The following is a 27,469-nucleotide window of genomic DNA, read 5'->3' as shown; positions in this document are numbered from 1 at the left end:
AATTGAGGCTTAAACGTAGATAACAAATTGAAATAAAACTCAAATCTTAGAAGTAAATTATAAGATTTTAAAATTTAGGTACTACATTAAAACTAAACTCAAAATTTAACGACTAAAATTGTGGAATTTTGAAACCTGGTGACAAAGGGTAAAAAAATTTCCACAGAATTCATGAGTCGACAAGTCTCAACGAAACCAAATTTAATCTGTGTCAAGTAGCAAGAAGCTAAGACGTTATAATATTAGCAGTTGGTTGGGTTGGTACAACCTCGCCATGTAAGAAACAAAGTAGTGGCCCTCAAGCTGTTGAACTACAAAAATTTACTCCCAATTGAAGCACAATTTTCATATATGCTAAAAATATAGAAACCTAACATCTCAAGTTATCCTACCAGTTGAGGACATGCTTTCGACCCAGAGATCAAAAGTTCAAATAATGAATTGTTTGAACCATCGAGACTAAATAATCGGAAATGTGATACAATAGTCCTGCAATTTATGTTTGAAATAGTCGACCAACCTGTGAATCACTTCTGCAAAAACATCAACACATTGACTTGATAAACAAAAGAACATAACACCAAAAGAACATCTCAGTTTTAAATAGGAACAGAGTTTTGTGAAATCAGTTAGAAAATCTAATACAAATGACGTGCAAGTACTTCATACTCAACGGTAGAAGAGTAGATTATTTAGTCCAACAGAGTAAAATGAGAAATGGTTAGAAATGACTCTCAAATGTTTTCATCTTTCACACTAGCACCCTTTTGGAGAACTTGTTGAAATAGTTTTTCTTAGTCCTTCTCGGTCAAGATTGACTTCGAATAATAAACTATCAATTATTTAGACTTTCTCGATTGAATCTTTGCTAGAATGGGCATCGAGATTGTATGCAATCTTTTCCAAACCTTAGGTAATTTTTTCAAATCTTCTCCAAATTCTCAAATCTTAATATATATATATAAGGAACAATTATAAGGAACAATCTCAACTGGGAAAGACTGGAAAACTATTTCAACGAGATCTCTAAAAAGGTGAAAACTATTTCAAATTTCTGATTAAAATCAAATATAGAAATATAGGGGAATAGAAAAAAGAAATTTCAAAAAATGTTCATAAAAGTGGACATGAATTATTAATGTTTCATCGCAAGTTCAATAATGTTCTGAAGGAGGTTGTTCAAACGCCTATCACAATTCAAAAGTCAATGGCGCAGCGCTGACGGGCTCAGTTGGCGGCCAGAGGGTGCGCTGTCGCCACTCGCCAGCACAGTAAAAGCTATTTCAGCCAGCACCTTCTCTATAGGGCTATTCATAAGCATGGCAGCAAATTTAATGGGGACGACTTTGTGTAATAATTCAAGCACCAATTCAATTATATTTTAATGAACTTCATTTCATACGCTAAAATAAGGACAAGCATCTCCCTTAACCAACCATTCACAAGTATACACCAATATTATGTTTGGTACCCCTCAAGTAAATGTTAAAACTACAAACATAAGCACATGTAAACTGAATGGAAATCAATCCATTACCGAATGCTTAAGACCATTTCCATCTCATTATTAATATAACAAATAGTCTAAAGCTGTTAAAAGGATAAATAATTAGTTTTTCCAAACCAATAACTGACCCTCTTTTACTCTATTTTCACCATCCTATGTTAGAAGGTTCTTTTTTCTCTTTTTTCTCTAAAGAATATTAGATCATATAAAAGATGAGATTCGAACTTACAACCACGGTTGTAAGAGGGAGTAAACATGCCTTAAAATAAAAATGAGATGTCATAACATTATACATAGAATCTCAACCCTATCTAAAAATTAGAAAGAAAAAAGGTATTCCATATCTGAATTTTAAAGATAATTCTCAAAATTAACCATTATCTTTAGTTAATTGTCAATGCTTCCTCCTTGAAGCAAAAGACCTCTAAAGAACAAATAAGAAAACTAGTTCACCTGACGGAGGCAGATTATATTTCGTGTCCAGATTATAGTTGAACCTCTCACGTTTAGAATTATGGGGAATATTTTCTTCTAATTCCTGACAAAAAGCAAAATCCATGAGAAGAGTATTGAGAACCTACCTAATGAATCTAAACTGAGCAATTAATAATATGTTTGTTTTATCCCAATTACCCTTTTATAATTAACTCCAGAAGCAAAACTAGTTTTTTAAATCAAGAATTGAAACTTTTCAAACCTATCCTAAAAGAGGAACTATGTCATTTTTCTTGCAGTAGAAAGAGAGTATGAATCTCCAATAACTTCCGAGTTTACCTGACATCAAAAGATAAGTTTAATCTAAGTCTGAGTAGTTCACTCTCTTATTCATGCATTCAAGACTTTACCTGCAATATGCTTTCTCTGCATCCAGAACGCCCTGAGTGGATGAATAATTTAGTTAATTTCCATAAAACTAGCACGAGGGAAAAGTAATTAGGATCCATAAATTACAAGTTTGAACCTTGATAATTAAACTGGCTGCATCCTTGTGTAAAACCTCATTGTATTCGTGGCAGGCCAGACTCTGGGGAAAAACAAAAGAAAAAAAATACTTTTGCGTCATAATCTTGACCTACACATTCTTTTTCCTTTTTTTTAAGAGAGTAAATGAAAACATACTTGGACACAATTAGGGCAGCCGGTCTCTCCTAAGCAGCGGCAAGAGGTGAGAAGTTCAAAAGCAGCGTTCAACAGCTCTATGAAAACGGGTTGAATCTGTCACATGTTCAGTTAAGTTCTTAGTATTAAAAACCAAAAAGAAAAGGAATTGACCTGACACCTAACATACAAGCATAAATGGAGCAGCTACAATTTCACGTTGCTCACCTGCAGTGACAGACCAGTTCCTCCAGGATGTTGATCATACAACAGAATTCTTTCTGGAAAATAGCGAGTATCATGAGGATTTGCACATTCAGGAGCCAAGTCTGACATGTTGCATATTATGCGTCTGTAAGAGACTACTCGATGAGTTGAAAAACTACTAAACTTAAGTTAAAGGATTAACAAAAGAGCAGATTACATTTGAAGGTTCTTTTTTTCTTTATAATTTCTTTCATTTGGTGAGAAACTTGCCTATCCAAAGCTCCAACTCGTGTGTTTTAAGTTCATTTGAAACTAACTTTTAAGGAGACAAGTTAGAGGTATGCTCAGTGAGCCAACATGTTTTAATGGAAGAGATTAAGTTGCGAAAAGAGTAAGAAAGTGAACACCAAGAAGAACATGGGAATTTGGCCAAATCAAAAGATCTCTCCTCAATAGCTATCTGATAGAGTCTCGATTATGTATTCACTATTTTGGCTCAAAGTAGCCTAGGAAGCCGAGACCTCCTCCCTCTTACAAGCTTAACAAGCTCAATTCTAAATAAAAAGTTTTCATACTCCTCTTTGCTTCTACTTCCTATCTTTATAACAAACAGCCATCCCCCTACTAACAAAATTTGTTAACAGATTTGATCCCTATTTGGTGGCCCCAATTCTAACTAATTTTATTCTCTCCCACATTTACATTTGTACCCTTCTTCCCAATCTTCTTATTAGCTCTTCTTTCATACTTTCTAAATATGGGAGGTCTATCATTACCCTCCACCCAAAGCACCACCTTGTCCTCAAGGTGAAAGTCAGGGAATTGCTCGGCTATTTGTGCTCCTCCTTCCCATGTTGCATCTTCTATTGGTAAATCTTCCAACTGTATGAGTACTTCAAAGTCATTAGGTGATGATATAGTTGAACCAATCTTTCGAACTCCCAAAACTGACATTGGTTTGAGCTGCTTTCTGAATAGCCCCACCGTTGGTGAAGAGAATCGTGGTAATATGGTCCCCTCGGCTTTCCTTAATTGTGAAACATGTATTACCGGATGTATGCTGACATTGTGAGGTAGGTCAAGCTTATATGCCACTGGTCCGGCCTTTTGGATTATTTGAAAAGGTCCAATGTAGCGCAGTGCTAGTTTTGGGTGCTTGTGCACCACTAATGATCCTTGACGATATGGCTTGAGCTTGATGTACACCCAATTCGAGACTTCAAAGTTCACTTCTTGTCGTTTCGAATCTGCTAGAGCCTTCATTCTTTATTGCATTGCTTCTAACGTTTTCTTCAACTGCTTGAGCATCCCATCTCTGTTTTTGAGTAGCACGTCTACTTCTCCTACTATGGCATTCCCCTGTGCATAATGAATGAGTGTGGGTGCTGGTCTGCCGTATAATACTTCGTAAGGTGTTCGTTTGATGGCTATGTGGTAAGATGTGTTATAATTATATTCAGCCCATGCTAGCCACTTGTGCCATTGTGAAGGAGTTTCCATGGTAAAGCAGCGAAGGTATGCTTCTAAGCCTCAATTGACCACTTCTGTTTGTCCATCCGTTTGTGGATGGTAGGATGAGCTCCTCTTAAGTTGCGTTCCCATCAATTTAAATAATTCTTCCCAAAACAGGCTAGTGAACACCTTATCTCTGTCAGATATAATGCTTCTTGGTACTCCATGCAATCGTACAACTTCCTTCATGAACAAAGTAGCCACGGTTGCTGCGGTATAGGGGTGGCGAAGAGCGATGAAGTGTGCATATTTGGATAGCCTATCAACCACCACAAGGACTGAGTTGTATCCTTCGGATTTTGGAGAACTGAGTTGTATCCTTCGGATTTTGGAGAACTGAGTTGTATCCTTCGGATTTTGGCAGCCCCTCTACAAAATCCATGCTGATATCTTGCCAGGTGAGCTCGGGTATTGGCAGGGGTTGTAGCAATCCAGCAGGGGCTAATGCCAAATACTTGGCTTGTTGACAGACAGAGCAATCCCCTACAAATTCCTTCACTCTTGCTTTCATCCCTGTCCAAAAGAACTCCTTTAACCGTTGATATATTTTCACTACTCCATTGTGCCCTCCAATTGGATTGTTGTGGAATTCTTATAAGAGTAATGGGATGGTAGGTGACTGCGGTGGAAGCACAATACACTGCTTATATAGTAGGAGTTCTCCCTGAAGTGCATACCCTCGGGGATGTGGTTGCTTTGCTCGGATGTTATCCCGGATTGCTCTTAGTTCCGGATCCTGCTCAATTTGGCTAGTGAACACCTCCTGATTAAGGGCACGCATCACGCTGATCATTGTCATTTCCATCGTGGTAGGTAGCCTAGACAATGCATATGCGGCCGAGTTCTCCATCCCTTTCTTATACTCGATTTCGAACTCATATCCTATTAATTTAGCCACCCATTTCTGGTATTCCCCTGCTATAATACGCTGCTCTAATAAGAATTTGAGGCTTTTCTGATATGTCCGCACAATGAATCTTCTTCCCAATAGATAAGGACGCCATTTCTATACAGCCATGACTATAGCAATCAGCTCTCATTCGTAAGCAGCCTTGAGTCGATGCGTAGGTGGGAGGGCCTTGCTGAAGTATGCTACCGATCTTCCTTCTTGCATTAATACTGCTCCAACTCCTACCCCGGATGCATCTGTTTCTATTATGAATATTTGATTGAAATCAGGGAGCTTGAGGGTAGGGAGTTGGGCCATCCGCTGCTTCAAGACCTCGAAGGCCTCCCGAGCTTCCTTGTTCCACTATAGTTTGTCCTTCTTGAGCTGCTGTGTTAAAGGGAAAGCAAGCGAACCATAATGGGATACAAATTTGCGGTAGTATCCTGTTAACCCAAGGAATTCCCTGAGTTGTTTAACTGTTGTTGGGGTTGGCCATTGGAGCATAGCTTCCACCTTCGATAGATCTGCTGCCACTCCCTCTTCTGATATAATATGCCCCAAATAATCGATTTTCCTTGCCCCAAACGTACACTTCTTAAGATTGGCCATAAATTGGTTATCATACAATGCTTGCGATACCAAGGATAGATGTTGCACATGATCACATAAAGAAGAGCTGTAGATTAGGATATCATCAAAGAATACTAACACAAATTTTCTTAAGTATGGGTGCAAAAGGTCATTCATTACCGATTGAAATGTAGATGGGACATTTCTCAATCCGAATGGCATGACTAGAAACTCGTAATGGCCTTCATGAGTGCGGAATGTTGTTTTATGTATGTCTGAAGGGGCCACCCAAATTTGATGGTATCCAGACTTCAAGTCAATCTTGGAGAAGACTCGTCCACCGGCCAATTCATCAAGGAGTAGTTCAACCATTGGGATAGGGAAATTGTCTGGCACCGTGACTTGGTTCAATGCCCTATAGTCAACACAAAACCGCCAGCTTCCATCCTTCTTCTTTACTAATAACACAGGGCTTGAAAAAGGGCTTACGCTGGGTTGAATGATCCCGGCAGTGAGCATCTCTTCAACCAACTTCTCAATCTCGTCCTTCTGGATTTGTGGGTACCTATATGGTCTAACATTCATTGGTCCTGCCCCCGGCTTGAGTTCAATGTGATGTTCATGATGCCGCACTAGAGGTAGCCCCTCAACTGTCTAGAAAACGGATTGGTATTTTTTTAAAATCTCTTGTATTTCAGGTTGTGGTTCCACTTTTGATCGATCTCCTTCATCCTTTTCAAAAGTCAAGAGTGAGTTTAGCTCGAGTAGAATGCCCTGACCCCCTCCTTTTACCAATTTCATCATCAACTTTAACGAGATTTGAGCTTTCATCAGGCTGCAGTCTCCTTGCAAGTGTACCCGCCAATCACTTACTTGAAATTCCATCTCTGATGTTCCCTAATCGCATTCGACCCGTCCCAAAGTCATCAACCATTGCACTCCCAATACCACATCAACGCTGCCCAGGGGCAAAGGGAAGAAGTCATTGATAACAGTCAAGTTAGGGAGATTAAGAATTACCCCTTTGCAGATACCCGTCATTCTCACCGATGCTCCTGTCCCCAACATTATCCCATAACTTGTCGTTGGCGTCTGTGGTAGTTTCTGGGTCGACACTAGTTCGTTGTCGATGAAGTTGTGTGATGCACCGCTGTCGATGAGGACGATCACGTCCTTGTCTCCTATAGCTCCCCTGACTTTAATCGTTCGGGGTGAGTCGATTCCTGTCAAAGAATTTAAGGACAACTCCGCCGCCTCTTGCTCGCTAGTCTCCACCACCATCGATTCCAATGTAGTCGTCATGGGCATTTCGGCCTCCCCTGATTCTTCCTCTGTTTCATTTGTCCCAGCTCCTTCTTCCTCATCGTGATATAACAAGATGCTCAACTCCTTCCTTTTACAACGGTGACCCGGTGTATATTTCTCTTCACATCAGTAGCAAAGTCCCTTATCCCTCCGATTTTGCATCTCACTGTCGGACAGCTGTTTGAAAGCTTCGGCCATGAACGATTTTCCGTCGATAACTTTTAATGTAACAGAGTTTGAAGATGTACCTAACGTGCGGGTCGAGTTGAGAGAGATTGTCTGGGCGGCCGACTGTGTGTTCTGACTTAAGTTGGAGTCGGGTTGACCCATGGTCGAATTGAGCCCCGAGTTTGAAGACGCGCCTATAGACTTTGGTGGGTTCGAGCTGCCCCATTTTTTTCTTCGGGCTTCCTCCGTATCTTCTATTATTTGGGCCATCCTCATTTTTTCCTTTAGCCCAATTAATTTGAACATTCTCATTTCAATTTGTATGTCTTCTTTCAGCCCACTAACAAACTTACTCTTTAACGTCTCGTTTGAAAGGTCCTTCAACGGCCTTGAAAGTTGCTCGAATCGCCGTCGATATGCTCGCACACTGCCGTCCTGCTTCAAGGTCAAAAACTGTGCTCTCCGATCTTCCTCTTTGACTAGTAGGAAACGTAGTAGGAGTTGCTCTTTAAACTAGGCCCAGGTATCCATCGACGTTCTCTCTTCTTCCCACTGATGCCACTCTAATACTTCTCCTTCCAAACACAAAATCGCAGCTTCAATCTTGTCCTTCTCCGATAATCGGTTCACAACAAAATACCTTTCGACTCTATGAAACCATCCCATCGGGTTTTCCCCTGGTTCCCCTTTGAATATTAGTATTTCCAGCTTACGCAATCTCATATCGAACAACGGCACTTCCCTTCTTTCGTTGCCTTCCTCCCTTGCCGGTTGTTTACCTCTGTCTGTCACTGTCCTCTCCGATGATCCTGATTCCCTCTCCTTGGCTATTTCCGATTTCTTCGACCAGACTTCCAATGCTCGGATCATCTTTTGTTCTATAGTCTCCCCCAAGGATTCGATCTTTGCAGTCATCATGTTCTCAGTAATCTGCTGCATCTCCTTAAACCTCTGATCCATTCTGTTTTCCATTCCAACTAGTAGTAAGGTGAGTTGTTCTTCCACAGCTGATAGTCTTGCCTCCATCTTCTTCACCATACCCTTTCCCACGAATCAAATGTCTCTAATACCAGATTGATAGAGTCTCGATTATGTATTCACTATTTTGGCTCAAAGTAGCCTAGGAAGCCGAGACCTCCTCCCTCTTACAAGCTTAACAAGCTCAATTCTAAATAAAAAGTTTTCATACTCCCCTTTGCTTCTACTTCCTATCTTTATAACAAACAGCCATCCCCCTACTAACAAAATTTGTTAACAGATTTGATCCCTATTTGGTGGCCCCAATTCTAACTAATTTTATTCTCTCCCACATTTACATTTGTATCCTTCTCCTCAATCTTCTTATTAGCTCTTCTATCATACTTTCTAAATATGGGAGGTCTATCACTATCCTTACCATTGTATATACTATTTTTTCTCCCAAACCATATCCCACAGTAGTGCTTTGATGGCATTCATCCGTATGATTCTTGCTTTCCTCTCAAACCACACAAACGGATGAAAGTAAAAGAAGAAAAGAGCACACAACCTTTACGTGGAATACCCTAGAACCGGAAGAAAAAACCACAATACAGAGAACTTTTATTATTTTCTAATAACACATACAAGAAAGGACACTGATATAAATAGATTGGTCGGAAACCCTAATATAGACCAGGGCAAAGCTAAATCACTAAAATGCCCTTATGACTAAAACCCTCTAATTTCAACACTCCCCCTCAAGTTGGGACATAAATATCAATCAGACCTAACTTGCTAATACAAAAATCAAAGCTTTGCCTAAGTAACCCTTTTATGAGGATATCTGCAACTTGTTGACTAGAAGGAATGTACGAAATACAGACTAGAAAGAATGTACAAAATACAGACTAGAAAGAATGTACGAAATACAGACATTGCCACTATCCAGTCTTTCTTTAATGAAGTGTCTATCGATTTCCACATGTTTTGTCCTGTCATGTTGAACCGGATTATTCACTATGCTTATTGTTGCTTTATTGTCACAATAGAGCTTCATCGAAAGATCACTAACTTGATGGAGATCCGATGGAACTTTCTTCAACCAAATTTCTTCACATATTCCTAGACTCATAGCCTCGTATTCTGCTTCAACACTACTTCTAGTAACCACTCCTTATTTCTTACTTCTCCAAGTAACGAGATTTCCCCATACAAAGGTATAGTACCCAGATGTTGACTTTCTGTCTACAATAGAGTCTGCCCAGTCAAAGTCGGTATAAGCTTCAATGCATCGTTTGTCAGTTTTTCTGAACATCAAACTCTTACTAGGAGTAGTTTTTAAATATCTCATGATGCGTTCCACAGCCTTCATATGCTCTTCGTAAGGTGCTTGTATGAATTGACTAACTACCCTGACAGCGTAGGATATATCCGGTCTAGTATGAGATAGGTAAATTAATTTCCCGATTAGACGTCAGTATCTCTCTTCATTGACTGGAACTCTGTTAACAGAATCACCAAGCTTAGCATTGGATTCTACAGGAGTATCAACGGGCTTACATCCGGTCATACCTGTTTCTTTTAATAAATCAAGTGTATATTTCTGTTAAGAAACAGAAATCCCCTCTTTTGACCGTGCTACTTCCATTCCTAGAAAATTCCTTAATTTCCCAAGATCTTTAATCTCGAACTCCTCAGCCATTTTCCTTTTTAGCCAGATAATCTCGGTGGCATCATCTCCTGACAAAACAATATCATCCATGTACACAATAAGAACAACAATCTTCCCTGATACTGACCTCTTTATGAACAAAGTATAATCAGAGTGCCCTTGAGTAAAACCTCGAGACTTAACAAAGATAGTGAATCTGTCAAACCAAGCTCTTGAAGATTGTTTCAACTCATACAGGGACTTTCTTAATTTAAACACTTGGTGATCAAACTGAACCTCGAAACCCGACAGAGGACTCATGTAGACTTCCACTTCTAATTCACCATTAAGAAATGCAATTTTTTACATCGAGCTGATGGAGAGGCCAGTCTTTATTCAAAGCTACTAAAAGAAGAATACGGATGGTAATTAGCTTTGCTACAAGAGAGAAATTCTCTGAGTAGTCTATTCCAAAGGTTTGAGTAAACCCTTTAACAACCAACCCAACCTTGTACCTGTCAAGCGTCCCATCAGACTTATACTTTATAGTGAACACCCACTTACATCCAACTGTCTTACGTCCTTTAGGAAGAGAAACATGATCCCAAGTATTGTTTTTCTCAAGAGCTCTCATTTCCTCCATAACCGCAGCTTTCCACTCGGGAATCTCCATTGCCACATGTATACTGTTTGGTATCATTAATGTATCCAGGCTCGTAGTAAGAGCCTTGAACTTAGGGGACAAATTACAGTAAGACAGATAATTGTGCATAGGGTACTTAGTGTAAGATCTAATACCTTTCCTCAAAGCAATGGGAAGATCAAATGAGGCATCATGACTTTTTATTTTGTCTGACCCTTTATCAAGAACATCACATTCAGTCTCCTGCTATAGAGTTCCATCCTCTGATATTCCTTTCACACACTCATCCTTACCTGCAACATTATCACTTTTTGGAGTTGTTTCCTCAAATCTGTCACTCTCAATTGCATCAGCCTCGCACATGGTTTCCTTGGTACAATCGTCGGTACAGTCAGAAGTATTGTCATTCTCACCCACATTACATATATCATTTTCAGCACAAACATCAATATCATTAAAGACAAGAGTACGAGTACCTTGAGCTGAAGTTGGGTCCAACTAATGGACTGAAACCGGAGAGACAACAGGTGGTACTATTTCCTTCTTAAGATTCTTCCTGTAGTATGTTATCCACGGGACTTGTTTGGTAGGTAGGATAGTGTCGTTAACACTCAGGATAGGTTCAGGTTCAGGGAGTAAATATAATGAAATCGAAGATGTGGACCAATTAGTCTCTTCACTAGAACTCTCCCCCTGAAGATGACTAATGGGAAAGAAGGGCTGATCCTCGAGAAAAATAACATCCATTGAAATGAAATACTTTCGTGATGATGGATGGTAACACTTATATCCACGTTGATGATGAGGATATCTGACAAAGACATTTCTGAGCACGAGGGGTAAATTTGGTGCGATTAGGACCATGAGTATGAACAAAGACAACACAACCAAACACTCGGAGAGGGACGTCAGGAGTAAAGCATGTGGTTTGGTATGGCTCTTTGAAACACTCAAGAGGAGTATGAAATTTTAGAACATGTGAAGGCATGTGATTAATCAGATGTGCTGCAGTTAAGACAACATCCCCCATAAATATGACGGAACGAGCAACCTCAACTAGATGATGATTTTTCCGTTCAGCCATCCCATTTTGTTGAAGAGTATACACACAAGAACTTTGGTGAACAGTCCCTTTAGATGCCAAAAATTCACGAAAGGTATTGTTGAAGAACTCCCGCCTGTTATCAGGATGGATGGCAATTTGGTGTTAAACTGAGTTTCCACAATGGTATAGAACTGTTGGAACACCGACGATACCTCTGACTCATCAGTAAGGAAGATAACCCAAGTAAGTCGAGTGTGATCATCAATGAAGGTTCCAAACCAACATTTGCCGGTAGAGGTGGTGATGGGTGAAGGACTCCAAACATCACTATGGATAAGAGTGAAAGGTTTAGATGGCTTGTAAGACTGAGACTGAAACAAGACCCGATGTTGTTTAGCACGAATACACACATCACAAGTCAAAGAGGAGACATGAGCATTATGAAACAAATGAGGAAATAAATATTTCATATATTGAAAACTAGGGTGCCCAAGGCAAAAATGCCATAACATGTAATCTTTTTCAGATGTAGAAAAACAAGAAGAAACAAAACTAGCCATATTACTATTCCTAGAGGAGGTATCAGCATTAAGGAAATAGAGCCCCTATTGTGCCGGGTAGTGCCAATCGTCGTCCCCGAGCTCAGGTCCTGAAATAAAACAATATCACGTGAGAAAACAACTTGACAACCTCGATCTCTCGTAATCTTACTGATAGACAACAAGTTGTAAGATATTTTTGGGACATGTAACACATCTTGTAAAGTTAATCCCTCAAACGGGGAGAGATGACCCTTTCATGCAACAGGAGCGAAAGACCCATCTGCAATCCTAATTCTTTCATTGCTAGCACTCAGACGATACAAAATAAATTGATCAAATGAGCCAGTTAAGTGATCCGTAACTCCCAAATCAAGAATCCATGGTTTTTTACCACTTATACTAATAAGACCAAATGACTGAATCGTACCTGACTGGGCAATAGCACTGATACCGACAGCACCAGACTCATCCTAATTGTTCACCTGAGGTTGAGGTTGAGAATTACCATTTGTTGAATTACTCACAAGAGCTCGTCCAGAATTTGACTTATCATATTACCGACGCCGTCTACTATTCGGATCATGCAACTTCCAACACTGATCTTTAGCATGCTAAAGCTTTTTGCAGTGTTCACAAACCAGAGGTTTACTACTCTGTTTGTCACCATCAAGTCCAGATGACTTTGCTTTAAACGCAGCGGAATCTGTGGAAGAAATAGGAAGGTTATTCGTAGCACTTGACCTGTCTTTCTCGAAACGAACTTCAAAGCAGACTTCCATGAGGGAGGGTATTGGTCGCTATCCCAATATTCGACTATGCACTGTATCAAATCTAGAGTTCAAGCCAGCAAGGAAATCATAAACCCGATCTGTTTCCTCAATCTTTGAGTACTGCACTCCACCACAAGGACAGTCCCAACACTGATCCCGGCTGGATCTCTAAATTTTGGGTTCCAACACTGGGGGAAACCACAAGTTGTCTGTTCGACGGCACCCGATTGGAACGACGCTGTCTGGAAGTTGCTCATCCCAATCGGGTCTACTGCCGGCTGGGCTCCATTCAATTGGTCGGCTCTGGTAGGGTCGGCTAGCTTGAGGAGGTGAAAGGCTGTCTGAAAATACCGTTCTACGGTAGTCTGCACAGCAGTGGCTATGTCGACGACGGGGCCGCCACCATCGCCCGCTGGTTGTGACTCCCCTGATTGATTTTCATTGATGACGGCTAGGGTTTCATCACGATGCTCCGATACCATGATGAAAGTAAAAGAAGAAAAGAACACACAACGTGTACGTGGAAAACCCTAAAACAGGGAGAAAAAACCACGATCTAGAGGACTTTTTATTATTTTCTAATAACACATACATGATACAAGAGAGGATACTGATATAAATAGACTGGTAGGAAACCCTAATACAGACCAGGGCAAAGCTAAATTACTAGAATGCCCTTAGGGCTAAAACCCTCTATTTTCAACACAAACCATGTCCACGTAACAGCTAGACCAAGTTGCTCTTCGCCAAGCAATTAATTCCCACGAGCATGGAATTCAGTTTTCGTTCATTACTGGAAGCCAAAAGTTAGAGTAATAGATTTCTTTCTGAATGATAGCTCGGTTTTCCATGAGACTTTGTTTTTCGAAGACTATACGTCTCATAGTCTCCTCTGGTCTCCAAGGCAAGGTGCACCAACGTAGCAGTTGAATATAAGAGCTCCTTTTCTGCATCCTTTCAGCTGTATTGAGCTCTCTAATTAAGTTGACCAGCAGACATATTTGATCTTTCATTGGCACTCAACGCTTCCAGTCAACCAAAATATTTTCTTACCTAAATACTTGCTTTCACAGAAAATTTTCAACTTTCTGAAAAATCTGGAAGCTAGACTCTTGAGGGAAAAAAATCTACAAAATTCAACAATATACATATTCACTAAACCTCTGTTTACTCATTTATTGTCTAATCCACATCCTTCTGCTTCTAGTATATATCTTTACCCTGCGCTAGAAGACTAAACTCCCCAAGATAATCAAATTTTTGCTTAGTTGGTAACTTTAGGTAGGATAAATACCATAGATTTTGTCCAAATATCTTCTTCTGTGATTCCTACTATGGTGCATGCAGCTTAGGACCTTGATCTACAGAGCTGTCCCTTCTCTACAGTTTCAGAACAGATTCTCTGTCTTGGGTACATTTTGTATTAGTAGGGCCCCACCTAGAGGATGTAGGGAGATGGTCGAGGGAGGTGCTTGTTACCCCCACCCCCACAGTTACAGGCGCTCATTACACCAACATGCTATATTTACATGTTCGGCAATACAGGGTCCAAAAGGGAAATCTTTAAAAGAAGATCTTAAACACATTACAACGCAAGACTTACAATGGCACTACATTCAGAAGAGCATGTGAAGCAGCATGCAAGCCTGCACGAAAGTCAAAGTTTTTCCTTTTCACCTCTTCTTTTATTGATTGTGGTACTGGAACCCAGACTGCCTGCTTAGCTTTAGCAAGGAAAAATAAAATAAGCAGGAAAAAATAGGAGTTTTTTTTTTTATTATTATTTAAAAAAAGAATGAAGAAGAAGAACTTGATGCCGAGGCCAATTGATTAAAGAATGAGTCAAGAATATCCTAATTTTTCAAAGATCACCTGAGAGTTGTATGAATATTTTGGAAGTGAGAGGTTCAGTGTGTCAATAATTTGATTACTTCCTTTCTGTATTTGATAGAAACCAAACCAAGTGGTGGTAACTCTACAATCATTTGCTTGTGCAGTTGTCTTTGAGGGCGGAATATTTGGAGCTCTCCTTGGATAGGCCTAATTATCAACATGACACTAATTAGAATTGAGAACTACGGAACAATACTGTAAAAAGGCTTTTTAGGGTTTAAATTCACGTCACATTATCCATCTAAAATGCCAAAGCCACAATCCTTTAAAATAAACCAATTACAATTCTAAAAGAGAAAGATACACACCAAAATCCAAATTTAAGAAGATATGATATCAAAATGCAGATGTGAAAGTTCAGAAAGATGGTAGTAAAAGAATAGATAATAAGTCAAACATACCAAATTACCATCAATAACATGAATGTCAGTGTAATCGCGTGTTTTTGTGTAATATTTTAGATCAGCTTCTTCACAGAAAGCAAGCATAGTCGACAAATTCAAGCTTTTGACAAGATATGTTCGCCCTTGATGCATGTAGACAGCACCTTCATATACCTGAACCACACAGCCGAAAACCTATATTGTTAGATTCATCGAGCAATCAAGCAACCAATGAATAGAAATGAAAGGGATCCACCCTGACAGCTTTTATTATTCTCTTTGAATAAAAAATTAGAAATGATTTTGTTTATGTGCATAAATGGTTTTATACCGAAGCAGCAGTCACCTGAAAGAAAGCCTTGCTTTCCTCAATCTCTTCGAGAATTTCATTTTGACGCTGGTCTACAACTTTGTATCTCTCTGCTTCAATGGCTCGGATACTAACTGAGCGGGAAGGCATTTTCTAGAAAAATTAAAAAAAGGAAACATAAAATAATAGTTCAACTAACCACAGGTTTGTATCGAAATACAATTTCTGGTGAGTGATATAAGCTTTACAAAATCCATCATCCAAATGAACAGAGTTTGAATCAATTGAGAAAATATTACCTCTTGCCCAATATAGTTCCATATACTTTTGGATGAACCACATGATGACTCAGCAATCAAATCTCCTCTATTTTTCAGAGACATTAGGGCAGTGTTTAAGCCAGGACCAAAAAAATTCTGATCATAAGCCACACATACTGGGTGTTCATATGCAGCACACAACAAATGCTGTTCAAGAACCTATGAAAGCAGCATCAAGAAATATGGAGACTAAAACTTCGCCGAAGCAGGGAGTGGGTACAAATTTAAAGCATTTCTATAAAATTTGGAACCTGTTGGTTTTTAGCATCAATATGGCAGCACTCAATTGGGCTCCCAAAAAGTTTTTCAGGGTGTTTCACGAAATATTGGTCAAGAGGCCCTTCAAATGCAACATACACAGAAAGAGAAGTCTTTTCTCTCCTTCCTGCCCTGCCTGCTTGTTGCCACAAGCTTGAAAAGAATACAGCATGGAGGAACATAAAGATATGAAACCAAAAGAACCGAATTATGGACAAGTCAAAAGACCAAGGATAACAGAAAAGATTAAGGAACTATACCTGGCAATACTGCCAGGAAAACCCAGATGCAGAGTTGCATCAATATGGCCTACATCAATACCCAATTCAAGGGCATTTGTCGCAGCAACGCCACAAAGGTTTCCCCCAAAAAAGTCACTCTCAATTCTCCTCCTATCCTGCTCGGTTTGTATTCCAACTCAGAAAATATGCACTTCATGGACAAGTTAAATTACAATAACAAGCATATCATGGGAGAAGCCAGCAGACAAAATTTTGCAGTAGGACCAAATCAAAATTTCTTAAATCCTGGTTTCCATTCCACAATACAAACATAAATCTATAGAGATAAATAATTCTCGAGTTTCAACAATAGAGGATATCTCATATACCTCAGCAGTGTATCCAGCACGATAAGCACACACAGACTGAACCAGATGGGGTGCACTCTCCTTGAGAATTTCACGCCTATAACAATGAAAAGAGTAGTTGCAAAATTGAGTTGGAACTATCTCTAAGCAGCGAAGTGAAATTAAAGCAAGCATAAGTGATAATATAAAATATTGAAACCAAAAATCCAGAATAGTCACAACAGGATAAAAATATCAGTATCACCTACGTGTAGCATAAAACGAGTTCACAAAGTTTACGAGTTTTACAAAAAGCAATGCAGCGAAGTCCATGCAGAACCATTTCTGCAAAAAGCCTCGCAATGTCCATAATTGGGCTGAAAAGGCAAACAAGGAGTTAAATGATATAATAAAGAGATTGGTCCTCATCCACTGAAGTCACTAGATATGAAAGGTTGTTGCCTTGGATTTCTAACTGTCATGTTCTTTTTAGTACTCTGCGGAGAATCAATACCTCTCTGATAATTTTTCAAGGCCTGTACCACAGAAAGAAGCAACAAGGGAAAATAAGAATAACTTTATCATGAAAATTTATGTTCACAGACGTACAAAGAGCACCATAATAGGATTCCAGAGGATGAAAAGTTTTCTGGCAGACGGACTTCCATTGTTTTCAATCAGCTCTAAGCTTGACAGATTTCCAAGTTCCTGAAGCATTACAAAAAGGGCATATTTCAATTCATTTACACATTCAGAAACAATGAACTCAAATTTGATTTCACTTTGATCTAATATGACTGTGAAAATGACATGCAAGGATATAATAATTGCCAGTCACTAAAACTAAAAGTGAGATTAAGATGAGAGAAATTAGAAGGTTAAGAGCACTTCTTAGACACAACATTTATATTTGGCATTTTGGCTACAATTTAGAAGCATTTAAGAAAGCCAGCAATTAGCAGTACCTCCAAAGAAGCAATTTTTCGGTGATTTTCTTTACATATCAAGTTCTTTTAGTTTAAGCCCTACATTCTTAATCTCTCCTGAGATACTTCTTTCATGGATTACTCTTTATACACTCTCTTCTTACCAATCTCTCTAGATTTTCTATAGATTCATACTTTCCTTATTAATCTCTCTCTTCATACACATTTTTTCTAACTATGCTCTCTGTATATTAATGTCTCTGCAACCAATGTCTCACATATCTCTTCATTTTTGCATTTTCCCCCCCAATACTAATGTTTTTGTATTAGTAAATTATTGGTTGTAAAATTATTTTCGAAGCAAATATCAATCAACTAAAAAGCACATTCAAGTAGATCAAACAAAATACTTCTGTTTTGACTCTCATTCATTATGCAATTTTTAACAAAATACTTATAGTAGGAACATAAGCACTTGTAAAGCCCTCTCATATACAATCTGGTAAACCTGGATTGAATCTTATCCATCATGTTGGCACTGTTTTGACTCTCATTCATTATGTCGACATAAGACACTAAACTAAATTATATCAAAGAAAACAATTAAGTTCGAGTAGAAAAGACATACATGGCACTGCTGCACTACTGAAGATGCTTCTATACATTTTCAAAAGAGTTTCACGACCAGTAGGCATCTAGACTAAAGTACATGGTTTTTAGCAATGGTCAGAACAATTACCATACAATGTTCACGGGGATTTGCAGAGGTTGCTGTGCAGAATATAAAAGAAGGATCACTTCCATACACTGCATGATAAATCAGATTTTGTTTGATAACAAAATTAGAGTTGAATATGGAAAACTCCCTTAATTTTCATTTACACACAAGGTGGTTATACAGACCGTGAGAGCATAGTCGGCGAAGTCTCCGTAGTATTAGTGCGGTATGACATCCAAATGCTCCCTTATAAGTATGAGCCTCGTCAATGACTATAAACCTGAGTAAAAATAATCAACTGATTAAGTCTTGAGGTAAATGTGCACAAGGTTAACAATTTAATTTTTTTTTTTTTTTTTGGTAAAAGAAACATTTCATTGGTAAATGAAATAAGGGGAGGATCCCAAAAACATAGGATGATTACATAATAGAGCGCCAATTACTGACCAAAGAAGATAAACTAAAGTGAGTAAAAGTGATGTAGGAACACAATCTTTTGTTAGTTATTTTAAAGTTTAGCTGTATTTTCCTTTAAGTTTGATTGTATAACCAGTTACCTACTAAACCGGTCATCTTTAGTGTATTGTAACTGGTTGGCACCCTATATAAAGGGCTGCTTTGTTTCATCTGGGGATTGAATAAGATTTGAGGTATTTTTTCTTCCCTTGTGTGTGCATCAGGTGGTATCAGAGCCCCCAATCCAAGGCTGACTTGTCATATTCGGATCCTTATTTCCCTTCAATCACCATGGTTGCGGAAGCTTCCTCCAATCTCGAAGGCCGTTTGAATGATGTTGAACTAGCAGTCGTGGACATCAATAAACAGCTCACTACCATCACCAAAGCCAATAGAGAACCTTACACTTCAGATTAATTCCTTCACTTCCACCCGCTCGACTCCAAGAATTCCCACCGAAAGTAGAGCCAATCTTCAAGATAGTTCTCAAGAACGTAGGTTGATAAGGTTTAATGACCTTTCTTTGCTTGGTTTTATGGGAGATGATTCTGACTCCTCGGAAGATGATGAAGTATTAGTGCAAAAAATGCATCAAAGATTTTCAAGAACGCAAGTGGGAGGCCAAGAATTCCGAGAATAACCCGATTACAAGATCAAGATGGATCTACGACCTTTTAATGGTTGTATGGACATTGAAAGGTTCCTCAATTGGGTCAAGAACGAAGAAAACTTCTTTGCTTATACTAACACTGCTGAGAAAAAGAAGGTCCGATTGATTGCATACAAGCTTCAAAGTGGTGCTTCTGCAATGTGGGAGCAAATTGAGAACAATCGGAGCTATTATGACAAACCTCCCATTCGAAGTTGGCCTAAAATGTTGCGTGTAATGAAAAAGCAGTTCCTTCCCATGAATTATCAGCAAGTACTTTATAGTAAATACCAACAATGTTGTCAAGGGGAATGCTCCATTGCTGATTATGCCAAGGAATTCCATCACCTTGGTGCAAGAAATAACTTTCTTGAAACCGAGCAACAACATATTGTAAGATTTGTGTTTGGACTTCAAGAAGACATAAAAAAAATCGTTAATCTACATCCTTTAGCTTATCTTGCAGATGCCATTACTTTAGCTACCAAGATTGAAGAAGAAGAAGAAGAAGCAACTTCAACCAAGAACTCCTCCGACCATTTCCACGGGGGAAGCAACAGAATGCCTACAAGAAACCCAATCTTGAACCCAACAAATATTCTACTCCTCAAGGCAGAATTCCATGGCCTGAAAGGAAGACCAATCCAAGAAGGGAGCATCCACGAGCACAGGTAATGATGGTACTACTCTTAGAAAAGATTCTAACCCCTATAACCGTCTTACTCTAGGTAAATGCCTTCAGTATGGACTGCAAGGACATCTTTCAAACGAGTGCCCGCAAAGAAGAACTCCAACCATTAAAAGAAGAGGAAGATTCTACCCAAGAACACCAAGATTCGGATGAAGATGCCATTTTTTTACATGCAGATGATGGGGACCAACTTTCTTGTATCATTCAAAAGATCCTCCTCACACCTAAAAAGGAAAGGCTTCCACAAAGAAGTACCCTTTTCCGGACTCAGTGCACGACAAATGGTAAGGTATGCCAAGTAATAATAGATAGTGGCAGCTGTGAAAATGTTGTGTCTAAAAAACTTATAAATGCTCTTAACCTTAAGACTAAAGCTCATCCTAATCCTTATAAGATAAGCTGGATTAAAAAAGGTGGAGAAGCTTCAGTCCATGAACTATGCTCTGTCCCTTTATCCATAGGAAATCAATGTAAGGACCAAGTAGTTTGTGACGTTGTAGACATGGACGTTTGCCATATACTAGGAAGACCATGACAGTACAATAACCAAACAATCCACAAGGGAAAAAGCAACACCTATGAGTTCATGTGGCTAGGTAAGAAAATTGTCCTACCTTTGGAAAAAGGGGAAGATAAGAAACCTACAAAGCATCAGTCACAATTTTTTACATTAATTACCAAAGCCGGTTTCTTGAAAATTAAAGAACCCCTTGTTGCCTTAGTAGTAAAATAAGATGTCTTTAAAGAATCACCTGCCCCTATACCTTCCGAGGTGCAATCTTTATTTGACAAGTTTCCTATTTTAACCGAGGAGCCCTCTTCTTTTCCACCTTTACAAAACATTCAACACAAAATAGACCTCATTCCCGATAGAACTTTACCTAATCTTCCCCATTATAGAATGAGCCCTAAAGAATACACCATTTTACATGAACAAATTCAAGAGTTCTAAATAAAGGTCTTACTCGACCTAGTTTGAGTCCTTGTGCAGTCCCAACCTTGTTAGCTCCTAAAAAAGATGGGTCTTGGAGATTATGTGTCCATAATAGGGCTGTTAATAAGATCACAATAAAATACTTGTTCCCCGTACCTCGACTTAGTGACCTTCTAGATCAATTAGGAGGAGCTTCCCTATTTTCGAAAATAGATCTAAAGAGTGGATATCACCAAATATGAATTAAACCGGAGATGAGTGGAAAACGGCCTTTAAAACTAATGTTGGTTTATTTGAGTGGCTTGTTATGCCGTTTGGACTATCTAATGCACCAAGTACATTTATGAGATTAATAAATCAAGTCTTACAACCATTTATAAATAAATTCGTAGTTGTTTATTTCTATGATATTCTTATTTATAGTTGTTGTTATGATGATCATTTATTGCATTTACATTCAGTATTTAATGTATTGCATGATAACAAATTAGTCATCAATCTAAAAAAATGTTGTTTTCTCAGTTCTCAAATTCATTTCCTAGGATTTATAATCAGCCCATAACAAATTAACTAACAAAAAGATGGGACCTTTTCACATTTTGGAAAAATATGGCGACCATGCTTACAAGTTGGATCTTCCTCCTGACCTTCAGATAAGTCCAACCTTCAATGTAGCTGACATATTTCCGTACCATCCATCGGATGATTTCAAGCTAGCTACTTAACACGAGGACGTGTTATTCCTCCTTAGGGAAAGGATTTAATGTAGGAACATAATCTTTTGTTAGTTATTTTAAAGTATAGCTGTATTTTTTTATTTTTTTTTTTAAGTTTGATTGTATAACCAGTTACCTACTAAACCGGTCATCTTTAGCGTATTGTAACCGGCTGGCACCCTATATAAAGGGTTGCTTTGTATCATTTGGGGATTGAATAAGATTTGACATATTTTTTCTTCACTTCTGTGTGCATCAAAAAGGGTGCTTTGTTTTACCCCAAGAAAAGCTGTAGATGATACAAAGTCCATGAAATAATTAAAGGTAGAAAATGAGCCACGAAAAAGACTCTATTCCTTTCGCCCCACAAACTCCAAAAGAAAGCACGCAAGAGAGCCAACCAAATCAACTTCTTTATACCACGAAAAGAATGACCCACCAACAAGGAAGCCAATGCATCAGAAATGGAATTAGGGCATGTGAAAGACCACCAAAAGCAGGCAAAATAGTAGCCGAAAAATTAGCAGCAAACGAACCGTGGAAAAACAAGTGGATTGGAGATTCAACCTGTTGACAACACATATGACACCAAGAGGGAGAAATAGCCATATAAGGCATGCAGTGCTGTAAACGGTTTGTAGTATTAATGGCACCCCAGCTAAGCTCCCAAAGAAAGATTTTAATCCTTTTTGGATAACTGTCTTTCCAAATGACCGAATAAAGATCAAACAAAATTGAATCTATTGCACCCACCAGACTAGCCAACAGAGGTTTAACAGTCGGGCCATATCCAAACATCAGCAGAGGATCGAATATTGACAGAAAGCAAATGGTTGGATAAAAAGGCCCATTCTAAAATTTCCATTTCCGTAAGATGACGTCTTAAACTTAAATCCCAAGCATTAGTAGGTGGAATCCACACATTAGCCACAGTGGTCTCCGGATGCTGAGTAATACAGTAAAGTCTTGAGGTAACTGTGCACAATATTGACAATTATGCGCAAAAAATCAGCATAATTAGCGTGCACAATGCTGACAAGCAATGCCCAATAAAAAGGTAATCAACTTAAATTGAGATCAACATCAAGGCCAAAGTATTTAAAAAAAGAAAAAAGGCAAAAGTCAGAGAGAGTGATAAAATAGATGGAATGTGGCACCATGGAGTGAACAATAACAGAGATGAATTGTAAAGTTTGAAACAATACCGAAGATTTGATAATATTCTACTAAATTGTCTGTGGTGTGGCAGGATTGATACATGTAGCATATCTGGATTTGTGATTAACTGTATAAAAACAGAAAATTTCTGAAGGAATTTGGTTTTTGGACTAACGTTCAGGGAAGGAAGTGGGGAGGTTGTAAAAAAGACTTCATAAATTACCAGCCTAGCATTATCACGCAACAATATCCTGTCAGCCTGTGATGTATCCCCATCATAAACGCCAATGTTAAGGTTATGATTAAATCCTTTCATCATGATGAGCAAGCTTCTGAGTTGATCTTGAGCTAAGGCCTAAATATGAAAAAGATTTACATCTCAATACAAAGACCACTTTGTATGGAGCAACTTATGCGATAATTGAGCAGAGATCATACCTTAGTTGGAAATAAGTAAAGAGCACATGATGAGACATTTTGAGACATTGCTTCAAGAACTGGCAAGTTATAGCACAGAGATTTTCCACTTGACGTCATTGTGGCAACAGCAACATGCTTTCCAGCGAGGGAGGCTTCTATTGACCGTGCCTATCAATTCCGTATAGTAGAAATACAGAAACAAGTATTTTGTTTAATTAAAAAAGATGTATTCAACACAAAAGGAATTTATACATAAGATAAGTCATATCAACCCACAAGTGAGGTAAGGAGTTCATAAAAGTGTCATCATGACAAGCTCAAATATAAATAGTTTTCATAATCACAAAAGACTTTAACAGAGTGCACCAAGACGAGCTCAAATATCTACTCATCACAAATTAAAAGTGAAATAAGCATAACGTGAGCCTTGTTAAAATAAAAGCATAAAAGTTAGTCATACCTGATGGCTATACAAGTTTGCTACTCCAATACATTTGAGTGCTGATACAACATTATTTGAAAGTTCCTTCGGAATTTCCACATAATTGGCTTTCCTAGCCCCAATATCTTCAACATGCACTATCTGTTTACAGAAACATACATATCATAGTTCTCAACTAACAACTAACAATCTATCCCAAAAAAAAATACAATTTTTAAATACCAGTTTCACTCTTTAATTGAATGACCTGACTAAACCAGCAGACAAAATCATTGACACACAATGACTAAACATATCAATTTATCGATCAATTAAAGAAAATTTGACCCGTGTTTTGCAATTCACATCCTCAGCTACATACCTGGCCCTCAGATCCAACACCCTTTTCAAGATGTTCAACCATTTTCTCAGGCAAGAGTTTTGAAGTGTCCTGTGGGATGGAGAAACCATAAAGGTACTGCAATTAATAATACAAATCACGCTGTGAATTATTCTAAACACAAAATTAGAGGTAGAACTTCTGGATTCATGAATTGCTTTAGTAAACATGTTGATATAAACTTTGTTGGTCAAACGTGACTGCCCAGCAGACACAACAAGCACACATTATAAGATAGCAAAACTTAAAAAATCACATCCCCTGTGAGAAAAATCAAAATCAAATCTCAAAACACTAGATCTTGCATAGGAAATTTGAAAAAAGAGAAGCAAAGAACTGCATAGCTACATATACATACTACTGAGGATGACTTCATACATGACATTGTCTTCGGTCTGATTGAGAACTAGAAGCCGTATCACTTTTTTTTCCCCTCTTTGCTTCACTTCCATCCACATCAGTCTCATTTGGTGTGATTAAAGCTTCCAAAGAAAAAGGCACACATATCTCTCTTCTGCTTCCATGTTTAAGCTGCATTCCATTAATTCCATTAGTAGATAATTGGACACTGATTATAAAAATGGTATGCTGAATACTGACATGGTACTAGCTGGATCAGAATCCCAAATGAATGCATAGATAAATTCGAGACTGCAATGTAAGACTTCTTTTATATCTTAACTTGCGACTAACATTCCAAAAAATGAGAACGGCCTAAGGGCCAGGGGAAGAGAGAATCCTTGCCCAGCAAGAGCAACTGCTGGATTAATTGGGCCATTCTGATCAGATCTTAGACTCATCTCCACTGATGCATGATAAAACAACACTTGAAAAGCCTTCTAAATTCTTAAGAACTGTTATCATGACTCGGATAATTTGCTCTTAAAATTCAGCACTATTTGTTTAGAAGCAGATGTGTCATCCACAAAGGCCAGTGAAAAGTATGGATCCTACTTTTCTTCATACAATGATTATTGGCTAATTCTTGCTCGTATAATTTTTAGGAACCAATTTCAGGTTCCCTTATTACTATTGTTGTTGTTTATATTAGCAAATCCATGTTCAAATAGTTAATCATATACCCTCCTCCTGAGCTCATCTCAGCACTATACTAACCCCATCTTTACCTCCAGAAGGGGCAGGAAAATTTCCTAACTGGATATTGAAATTGAGAAATGCTGGTACGAAAATAAGGGGCACAAAGGAGGAGATAATGGTAACAATACCACCTAGGTAACCAGAAATCTTGAAGTATGATAAGTTCATTCAACTCTATTAAACTACTCGCCACATAAAACTTCAACAGTGTGAATGGAAGCAAGGATGCTCTAAAGTCGTTTCTTCCCCAGTGAAAATATTTTACAACAATCCTACCCTTAAAAAAACTATAACAAAAGCAAGGAGACAAGAAGAGTGAAACATACCATATGGCACTTGATAGCCTCCAAAAGATAAAATTTAAAGGATCCTTCCCGTCTCTTCAGTGGAGTGACATTCGTAGGTGCTTTGAACGATTTACATGATGTACAGCAACGATGTGAAGTAACTGAGAGCAAACATCCAATTGGAAACCGAATGCATCTCAATAAAGTAAATTTTCACCTTACCAGTATTGTCAATGTCATCTTTCCATCGACCATTTTTTTCAGTCAAATAAATACTAATGATAAGCCTATCAACACAAGTATCTTCCGATCTGCCACTTGCAAAATGTACTGCCTGGCACAGCAGAGTATATACTTGTTAAAATTATAAGTTAGGTGAATTGATTAATAATGTAATCACGTGAGTTCTCAAGGAATCCATACACAATGGGATAAACTTAGACATTACAAATTGACAATTATACATCACTCGTAATGCATGTGTCGATATAATGATATAGTGATACCCATTAAACTTGGAAAACTTTCACCAACGTGGAATCAAGTACCTTGGGACATAGAAGAGAGAGATTCTGTATGTCCTCCATACAAAGCGTAATTCCACGTTTCCGCAGCTGGTCCATTGCTTGCTCCAATCGACTTACAGTCATAATTTCCTCTTGTAATTGAAGAAACATTGCAAAAACATTTAAGAAAGAAAATGCCTTCATTGTCTTCTTCAACCATACTGGACATAGACATGAAGAACCACGTGTGCTATTTGGAGCTCTTTTGTTACCACTTCGTGAATTAGCCTGTTTTGCTAACATACAATTCCCATTACGTGGGTCCGACAAACAATCCACCGACTCCAAATACTTAATAAAGCTTTCACAGGTTTGTTCGTTTAGAAACCCCTCGGAAGGAGACGATGAAAATTTCCTCAAAACATCATCTAAATTTCCTTTCAAGTCATCATAAGCAAAACCCTTTTTTCCTTTTGATTTCGAACTAAAAGAACTAGTACTACATGTCGCTACCAATTCAGCATCCACACCTCCGACTTCGGAACTCCCTCTCTCACTCTCAGGGCCATTTTCCTCCCTCCTTTCATCAGAACAGCCATGTAAATACGATAAATCCTGCACCATATCGGACCACGCAGAATCAGCGAATTGAGAAATTGAGCTTCCGCACGAAACACTAGACCCTTGTTCATATTGATCACGTAGCCGAGACTTGGAAGACTCCTTTTTATTAAATGGAATGAGAACTAGAAATTCGCCATGGTCAATACGACACGCACTAATTTGACTCTGGGGTTTCAATTTAGTACCCTGAAACGAAAATGCGAAGTATCATAGGAGGGAAAACAAAACAAGAAAAGAAAATACACGGATAGAGAGAGATAGAGATGTTGATTACCTTGAAAAAGAGGTGAAAATTGGGGGAAATGGTTGCGGAGGGGAAATTCCGCCTGAGTAGAAGTTTGAGGTCGTCAATTGTTCTGTTGCCGGAGATGGAAACGGTCAAGGATTCTCCGGTTAGAGTTTTGATTTCGATTTCCCTCACACTTTCCTCCATTGTCAGTCTCTCCTTGAAGCTTCTCACCGGAGTCCGTTATGGCTGAGAATTTGGCGGGGAAACTGGTCGGTTCGCTCGCCTGCAACTTCAAGTTGGTGTCAAAAGCACTCGACCACATGGGCCGTGGATTTTATTGTTATTGGGCTTCTCCATGAAAAGCCCGATTAATTGGGCTTCTAGTCGGTCGGCCCTATCGTTAGAAAATTAGGGCTTGTGACTTAAAACACACCAATTTGATGGGTATTAGTTTATAGGGAAATTGTGATGGATATGACTTGGAGTGCAATCAAAAATGGGAAAATTCAAAAATCGGGGGAAAAAAAAACGGATCTGGTTTGGTTTTATTTTTAGTATAAAATTGAACATTATTTGGAGAAAGCTAAAAATTATGGATTCGGATTGTTTTTTTATTGAAAAAACTATCAAAAACCTA

At 38.6% G+C, this 27,469-nt stretch overlaps 1 protein-coding gene across 23 annotated transcripts; it reads right to left on the bottom strand.

The window, feature by feature from the left end:
• Positions 1 to 200: 200 nt before the first annotated feature.
• Positions 201 to 27,121, bottom strand: LOC120070581 (UBQ, helicase-c and DEAD-like helicase domain-containing protein). 23 transcript variants are annotated; one of them, XM_090311262.1, is made up of 30 exons: positions 26,878 to 27,121; positions 26,022 to 26,789; positions 25,696 to 25,807; positions 25,513 to 25,634; positions 24,467 to 24,619; positions 24,071 to 24,166; positions 23,728 to 23,850; positions 23,286 to 23,435; positions 23,071 to 23,202; positions 22,895 to 22,974; positions 18,429 to 18,523; positions 18,265 to 18,332; positions 17,218 to 17,307; positions 17,062 to 17,135; positions 16,869 to 16,976; positions 16,642 to 16,717; positions 16,292 to 16,428; positions 16,025 to 16,184; positions 15,753 to 15,932; positions 15,475 to 15,606; positions 15,162 to 15,317; positions 14,740 to 14,907; positions 14,471 to 14,583; positions 2,834 to 2,957; positions 2,627 to 2,722; positions 2,469 to 2,531; positions 2,353 to 2,384; positions 2,205 to 2,281; positions 1,961 to 2,045; positions 395 to 533 (listed from the first exon to the last, which is right to left on the bottom strand). In XM_090311262.1, the coding sequence occupies exons 1-28, from the start codon at positions 27,034 to 27,036 to the stop codon at positions 2,278 to 2,280; spliced, it is 3,771 nt and encodes a 1,256-aa protein (XP_090167388.1). In that variant the 5' UTR covers positions 27,037 to 27,121; the 3' UTR covers positions 395 to 533; positions 1,961 to 2,045; positions 2,205 to 2,277. The 23 variants fall into 23 exon arrangements, with proteins under 23 accessions (XP_090167396.1, XP_090167388.1, XP_090167386.1 ...); XM_090311261.1 differs by lacking the exon at positions 395 to 533 and adding an exon at positions 1,168 to 1,307; XM_090311270.1 differs by lacking the exon at positions 2,205 to 2,281 and having other exon boundaries at positions 201 to 533; positions 2,282 to 2,384; positions 2,834 to 2,934.
• Between the last annotated feature and the right edge of the window lie 348 nt (positions 27,122 to 27,469).

The sequence above is a fragment of the Benincasa hispida genome, chromosome 2 (genome assembly GCF_027475165.1).
Source record: "Benincasa hispida cultivar pf3 chromosome 2, pf3_genome.v1.1, whole genome shotgun sequence".
NCBI classification, from domain to species: Eukaryota; Viridiplantae; Streptophyta; class Magnoliopsida; order Cucurbitales; family Cucurbitaceae; genus Benincasa; species Benincasa hispida.
The sequence above is the reverse complement of the archived record's forward strand: the minus strand, read 5'-3'. Positions and strand labels throughout refer to the sequence as shown.

Excerpts from the sequence above, each read along its gene's own strand:
- LOC120070581 (XM_090311257.1), bottom strand. The coding sequence starts at position 27,036 with ATGGAGGAAAGTGTGAGGGAAATCGAAATCAAAACTCTAACCGGAGAA. Across the intron at positions 18,524-22,894 it reads AGAATATTATCAAATCTTCG|GTTTATAGTCATTGACGAGG; the intron begins GTATTGTTTCAA and ends ATTTTTACTCAG. Across the intron at positions 17,308-18,264 it reads ATCCCCGTGAACATTGTATG|GAACTTGGAAATCTGTCAAG; the intron begins GTAATTGTTCTG and ends GTAATGCTTCAG.